The 7,881-nt window shown below is 34.2% G+C and overlaps 2 protein-coding genes across 2 annotated transcripts in view; one reads left to right on the forward strand and one right to left on the reverse strand.

Annotated features, from left to right (window-relative positions):
* The window catches only part of LOC134842146 (sorting nexin-12-like), a 457,691-nt gene that overhangs the window by 143,825 nt on the left and 305,985 nt on the right, over positions 1-7,881 (forward strand). The window lies entirely within an intron of this gene.
* The window catches only part of LOC134842662 (uncharacterized), a 16,627-nt gene continuing 9,951 nt past the window's right edge, over positions 1,206-7,881 (reverse strand). The window contains exons 3-4 of the mRNA XM_063859107.1: positions 3,571-3,804; positions 1,206-1,677 (exon numbers count right to left, since the gene is read on the reverse strand). Of these exons, the coding sequence (XP_063715177.1) occupies positions 1,419-1,677; positions 3,571-3,804 (493 nt within the window). The 3' untranslated portion in view covers positions 1,206-1,418. The remainder of the gene's footprint in view (positions 1,678-3,570; positions 3,805-7,881) is intronic.

A 7,881-nucleotide genomic window follows, 5' to 3' on the forward strand; every position in this document is an offset into this window, starting at 1 on the left:
ATCGAAAAGCCTTCAGATAACATTTTCATCAGATTCCCCTTCGGACTACTTGACACAACTAGAGAACCTACTTCCCCAACCAAAACTGGTGGCCGACACCAAACAAGGATCTACCTCAACTCCGTCCTCTATAACACCGAAGATCGCAGTTTTATCATCACCCTTGGTACAAGGCGGACTTGATATTCAAGACGATGAGGGGAGCGAAATAATATCCGTTATAGAAATAGAAGTGAGAAAGGAGGCGGACAGCTTTCACGACACTTTTAATGCCACCATTTAAAAGTTCAAAGCTTTCGTATTTAGTTAAACTCGCGATAGAGTTAATTTTACTATTGGTTACTCATTTCACTTTATTTATCAATTCTTAGTTTTAGCGATATTGTACATTAGTTCGTAGATGAACACATTTTATCTTAATTATCTGTGTAGTTTAGCCTGTTCAATCTGTTTATATGTCACATAACCCCGATTGTACATAACATTTCCTCAATTGTATAGTCGTTGTATATATCTGTTTCATCTTGTAGGTAGCCTGTAAATATTATCACATGGTTATCTCCATGTTAATTTGTATTATCTCTGTAAATTCCATTAGTGCTAAACGCTGATACTTTTTGTTTCAACTTTGGCCTTAGTGGGGTGAGGGGAGAATGGAGTATGTGTGTGATATTGGCTACACAGGGAAAGTGCAGATACATTTTTTTTCGTGCAGTGGAGAATTTTGTGATTAAGTACATTTGTATGTTTTAACCTTGACCTTAATTACGTACCAGTCAATGTTTACTCTTCGAAGTCCAGTGGACTTCGCGTCCCTAGTTGTTCTTTTAAGACATCGGTCAGTTTTAATTCATTACCTTATTTTAATTTTTTTAACCTAAATTAGCTAGATTAGATTACCAGTGGTATTTGCACACTTTTATTATATAATAAGGAAATAAGAAAGTGGCCATTTCTGTCTTCATTGTGAAAAACAGTTTTGCAAACTTAGAAATTCAAGTCAAAAAATGAATTAAACCAATCAAAATCAATGAGAACTGAATCGATCAAAATCGATTTCAGTGTTGTTCACAAAATGTCAGTAAAAAAAAAACAAACAAAATTAAAGCGACTCAATTGATGTAAATTGATTTGAAATGCCTTTGAAAAATGAATAAAAATTGAAGCTGCAAAACTAATATGACATCGATTAAAATCAATTAAACATTGATTCAAAACAGTTGACAATTGGTGCAATTCCATCGTATTTTTTCAACATCTTTTTATCTTTTACTCAAATTGATTTTAATCCAATTTTGCCAGTGTGATTTTAATCTTAAGAATATATGACCAGCATGTTTGCCAACCCACTAATTTCAAGCTTTGATAGTTTTCCGAAACATATTTGATGAGTGCGCAGAACTGTTCACTGTGATACTTCAGTATTTATACATAGTCTGTAGAATCCACTTTTTGTTTTCTCCGTCGACTCGAATGAAGACCGGTTCGAACTTCTGCTTGTCCTCGAAAAAAGAGGAAACAAAGCTTTCCGTCTGCTGAAATCTCTCAGTCGCCACTCCGTAAACACAAGAAACATTCATCTCGTCATCGTAGTCTACAGTGAACAGAGGTGATCCTGTCGATGCTTTTCGAGTAGAGCTCGGAACTAGACTTTGAACACACACTCCGTACGAACAGCTACAAAATAGTTAGATTGGTTTTAGTGCCCTTTCGTTTTCTGGGTGTTGAAGAAAATGACAGAACAATTTTTCACTATTAGAGTTATTCTGTTGGTCAAAACGTTGAAAATTAATGAAATTGTGAAAACAAGTCAATTTGCCAGCAAATAAATCTATTTGTGGTTTTGTTCAGGGGCGGATCTAAGATTTTCTCGAGGGGGCGGAATTTTAAAAAAATTTTATAAACTTTGACGACTTTTTTTTAGGCCGACCAAATTGATTTTCCGAGCTCTCCTAAAGCACTAAATAGTCCCTGTTTTGGCCATATTTTGCAAAACAGATTAAAAAAAACAGGTCAAAAAAGCTGTTTTTGGGCACTTTTTGGAAAACTTTGACATAAAAATTGCGTTCCCCCTCAAGTTTAATATAAATTGGCGTCAAAGGCGCCTTTAGAAAAATTTTGGGGTCGGTCGGCCATTGGATTTCTTAAAAATAGATTTCTTAAGAAGTACCAAAGGGGGGAATCTTTGGGTCAGCAGGGGGTCGAATCCCTGAGATGGAGGTGGAGCGTCCGCCACCCGCCCCCCCCCCCCCAAATCCGCCCCTGGTTTTGCTTATATGCACCATATAAGGCAATTAACTTTTCCGAACACACTTTTTTCCAAAACTATGAATGTTTACATGGCCACAAAAAATTGTTGAGTCGTTGCTAGGATAAGGATAGCTCAATTTTAGACGGAGATGAGGGGCATCTCCACCGCTTCATTTTGGAGAAAAGTTTTAGGTTCATTTTTCTCAAGTAATTTTGAAAGCAATTTAGATCAAGAAAAGAGGTTATAAATTTCACTATTCGTCTTCGTCTCACTAATATAAAATGAAATAAGACATTACACTAGATCTACACGGGTCGAGGTGCTCACCTTATGTTTTGACTTTCGAAGTCAAAACATAAACGAAAAAGGAAAAATTGAGACAGGGGTTTCAGTCGAGCACAAATTCCAAACATAACTCGAGCACGATCGAGCATAGTCAAAACAAACCGCGAGCACGGTCGAACCAAACCAAGAGCACGAAGAAAACATAGATCATCCCGCAGTTATTCGGAGTCAAAAAGAAAAACTTCCTCCAAAAATCAAAAACTTCCTCCAAAATCAAGTTTTTTAATCATTTTCGACTTAAGATGAAAACCAGTATTCCAACAGATGAAAAAAAATTAAAATTAAAAAAATCAAAAATTCCGTTTTGTATTTGCAAATATTTCTAAACCTAATACCCGAAAAGCATGAAAAATATCTTATGGATTTCTTAAGAAGTACCAAAGGGGGGAATCTTTGGGTCAGCAGGGGGTCGAATCCCTGAGATGGAGGTGGAGCGTCCGCCACCCCCCCCCCCTAAATCCGCCCCTGGTTTTGCTTATATGCACCATATAAGGCAATTAACTTTTCCGAACACATTTTTTTCCAAAACTATGAATGTTTACATGGCCACAAAAAATTGTTGAGTCGTTGCTAGGATAAGGATAGCTCAATTTTAGACGCAGATGAGGGGCATCTCCACCGCTTCATTTTGGAGAAAAGTTTTAGGTTCATTTTTCTCAAGTAATTTTTAAACGACGAACCCGAAAACCTTCACAGGCATTCAATGAGCCAATACTTACTCATACTGAGAGTAGATAGCTCAAATATTCACAATTTGCTTTTTTTCTCAAAGTTTGCCAACTGTGCAAAAATTCTCTTTTGCAAGTTAGTCATTCTAGGATTTCGGTAGAGATGGACGAAAAAATTTGACCTAAGATCAACGAAATGCTTTTGAAAAGTACTCTTTCTCATCAGAACTTCCATGTGCACTACATTGCCTGCGCTGAAATGCTAAGGTACATCCTAGTTTGGGGATGAGCTACAAAGGTTCTCGCCTATTGTTTTCCTCCCAGAAATAATTTTCCACCAGTCTCGCGCCAGAAAATCGATCGGCCACGTAAGAAGCAGGAGTATGACCCAGACCACAAGTTGCCAGAAGATTTTTTCTGGCTTCAACTGATTGTGATCCACATAGAGGAAGCGAACGTTGAAAAGGTATATGCCGAAGCAATTTGATTAGGGCCAGTCTGGGCTCTGGATCTGGTCGAAAGTCCGATTCATCTTCGATTCTGTAAGCAAATTTGTTGTTACGTAAAAGTTATTCAATTAAAATTAATTGAGATGCTTAAGGAAAACACCTATTGCAGTAGTGTATAGATTGAAACGGGTTTTCGTGGAACTCATTTGAGAGCATCGCAAATCTGAATCAGGTTTGGGCCGTAAGGTTTTGAAAGCAATTTAGATCAAGAAAAGAGGTTATAAATTTCACTATTCGTCTTCGTCTCACTAATATAAAATGAAATAAGACATTACACTAGATCTACACGGGTCGAGGTGCTCACCTTATGTTTTGACTTTCGAAGTCGAAACATAAACGTAAAAGGAAAAATTGAGACAGGGGTTTCAGTCGAGCACAAATTCCAAATATAACTCGAGCACGATCGAGCACAGTCAAAACATACCGCGAGCACGGTCGAACCAAACCAAGAGCACGAAGAAAACATAGATCATCCCGCAGTTATTCGGAGTCAAAAAGAAAAACTTCCTCCAAAAATCAACTTTTTCAAGTTTTTTTAATCATTTTCGACTTAAGATGAAAACCAGTATTCCAACAGATGAAAAAAAAAATTAAAATTAAAAAAATCAAAAATTCGGTTTTGTATTTGCAAATATTTCTAATCCTAATACCCGAAAAGCATGAAAAATAACGTTCAATTTTGTATAACTCATGTTGTTTCAAACTCGAAGCATATCCACATTCTGTCGAGCATATATATAAATACATTGATATAGATATATTCTCCTAAACTTATTCAAACACTTTTTGAACATCAAGATTTTCATTTCTTAAGAAACTCTAGCACTCGCAAAACACCCAGCCGCGTTCAGTTGGTTGCAATGTTTTATAGGTTCTCGTAAGCTTTTTTTTCTACAGAAGATTAATCATTGCAGCAGCTAGCTATTTTTTCTGATTTTTCAAAAAATACGTTTGCTGTCGTTGGAGTAGTGTAACAAACTCAAGATATGGCGGCAGAACTGAAGTCGTTAAAGCAAATTAAAACAAGACTGCTCGTATCAGTGCGAAGCCCTGAAAATTCCGACTGCCTTATAAGGTTGTATGGAGCAGTAAAAACATTAAAAATTAAAGGTAATAAAATAAAATGAATTTCTTTTTCTTCTAAATTTTGAAATTTTTTTCATGAAAATCATCCCCCCCCCATGAAAACCATTTAAAGTACAAAAAGAAAGATTTAGTTCTTTGCAACAAATCCATTATAGCAAGTAAGCTTCTGTCAACCATTTTGAAACGATTTAAAGACGGATTAACTCTCCACTTACGCGTTAATAGCGCGAAATATATCGCGCGGTAATTGACCCAAATTGGCCAAAATGGCAATCTTTAAACCCCGATAACTTTACGAAAAATATTCACAGAAGAAATATCTTTTCAAATTTGAGCTTAAGACAACATCAACTTTTCAGTGCTATGAAAATTTCTGTCAAAATGGCCAGTTAAAAAATCGAAATTTGTCTGAAGAAAAAAAAACCCAGCCCGAGCACAAATATTAGTTACTTTCGTATCGAAAGTCGGAACAAAAAGAGTATTATAGCAGAAAATAATGGAAATATTTTGCAATGCTCGTTTCTAAGCAGAAAAAATGGTAAAAACAGGAAAATGAAGAGTACAAAATGAAAATCAAATGAAAGAAAGGGAAATAGACAAAAATGGAAACACAAAATAACAGAAACGAAAAAAAGAAAAGAAATAAAAAAAAATGTTAATGCCATCATTTGTTCATTAAAACAATCAGCTTAATCCCGTTATTGGCCATCAAACTCTAATCTTTTATGAGGTCTAATCAAAATCAACGTTCTGAAAGATTACTAGAACCGATTAGAAAACTATTTCAAGAAAACTATCTTAGATGGATATAATATTTAAATAAAACATTCACAACAAAAAATTTTGCAGAAATAATACAAAAATCGCCCGAGAGGTAGTAGTTACACAAAATAAGGAGACTGCTTCTCAATGGATTTATTGGGTTTCTCATATTATGGAAAAGAAAACAATGAGGGATATAGATTTGTTTTAACTTCAGTTGATGATTTTTCTAAAATTGCTTGAGGTATTTGACTCAAAAACAAACCGCAAAAACTGTTCCAGTCTCAAAAACAAACTGACTCAAAAAAAACTGAAAAAAACTGTACAGCCTCCGCAGAAGTAATATAATCAACTAAAAAACCCAAAAGGCTTCAGGACGGACAAAGGCAGAAAACGTACTAACAAAGGCTTATTCATTTTTCGCGTTGAGAAACAATGAAAAACATTAAATATAAATTAACTTAATAGCAAAAAAACTTCAGGAAATATATATTGTTCCGACTTTCGATGCGAAAGTAACGGAATATTTGTGCTTGGGGTGGTTTTTTTTTCTTCAGACAAATTTCGACTTTTTACCTAGCCATTTTTGACCGAATGTTTTTTTATCATTCGAAAGGTATTGTTGTCTTGAGCTCAAATTGGAAAAATATACTTTACCTGGGATAATTTTTTTGTAAAGTTATGGGGGTTTAAAATTTACCATTTTGGCCAATTTAGGACAATTACATATACATATATATATATATATTTCGCGCTATTTACGCGTAAGCGGAGAGGTAATCCGTATTAGAAATCGTCCCAAATTGGTTGATAGAAGCTTGTTTACCATAATTGATTTGTTATGAGGAGCGAAATCTATCCTTTTGTACTTTATATAGTGTGTGGGGGGATGTTTTTTTTTAAATTCAAATTTGAAAAATAAAAAAAATTTCATTTTGTTTTGTTACATTTAACTTTTTAATGTTATTACTGCTCCATAAACCTTAAAAGGCAGTCGGAACATTCAAGGCTTCGCCCCGATACGAGCCGTCTTGTTTAAATCTTAATTTTCCTTGATATAAACGCTAAAGTTAAACGTGTTTCAACAGTATCAGTCTATATCAGTCGTTAACTTGGAACAACTGAGATGTCGCCTATTGAAGAATCTGAATAAGAAAACATAGCCTCTATTTATCATTCATTGATCAAGTCAGACTTTAAATATTAGAGAAACCTTTCAAAGTTAATGATTATTAAGAACTTCTGATAAAATAACTAATTTTAGTAAGATGGATACACATACTAGAAGCTATGTGTTTTTTGAAATGTTAAAATCTGTTGGTGATAAACCGGAAAAATTAATTCTTAATCGAAAATGGGGAAATTGAGAAGATTTTAGGAATCAGTTGGCATTAATATTGATTCATGCTGGAACTTTTGAAGTCTTTTCTTGTTTTTGAGAGAAACAGAATAAATATCGTCAATGAATGGCTTTATTCAAAGGCCGATTTTTATTTCATGTATTCTTTTTTCTTTATAAATGGAGGACGCGTACAAACATTGTAGTTTTTGTAAAAATTGCATTGTTGGCGCTCATAGAACAGCAATGGCTTTGTATCTAAAATCTAATAAATACCTGAAATTGACGAAAAAATTTAAAACAAAACATGATTACTATACTGAAAACAAAAAATGGTAAAAATTGAAACAATTGTGGTGAAAAATTAACAGTTAAGTTTTTATTTTCCGTAAAAATTGTTCCTAAAAATGAGCAGGTAATTTTTTGACGCCAAGCGGGAAAAAACAGAATCGTAGAAACAATCAGAGAGAATGAAATCAAAAGTTGCAGCAGGAGCAAGTTTAAATTTGGATTGGGAAATTTTCATCTAGCGGGTAAAAGACGAAATGATTGAAGATAAAGTTTGTAAAAATGTTGATGCAAAAAAACACACTTTATACAATTTTTCTTCGTGAGAACAAGTAACAAAAAAACGTGAAGTTGCTCATGAAAATATGCTAGCAAATTCAAATACCAGAGACAGAAAAAAAGCTAGCAATTTCAAACACCAGGCACATTGAAATTAAAAAGCAAAAAAGTAAAATTAAATTTAAAAAATGCTGAAAAAAAAGCGAAAAAATGTGAAGTTTGTTCAAGAAGTTAATTTAAGTTTATTTTCAAAACATCCGAAGATCAGTTTGAAAACTTATCTGAAGACGAGCGTATTGTGGGAAAAAACATTCGAATCCTTTTAGGGAAAATTGAGGGAAAAAACATTCAAAT

Source organism: Symsagittifera roscoffensis, chromosome 3 (genome assembly GCF_963678635.1).
Source record: "Symsagittifera roscoffensis chromosome 3, txSymRosc1.1, whole genome shotgun sequence".
Classification (NCBI taxonomy): Eukaryota; Metazoa; Xenacoelomorpha; order Acoela; family Convolutidae; genus Symsagittifera; species Symsagittifera roscoffensis.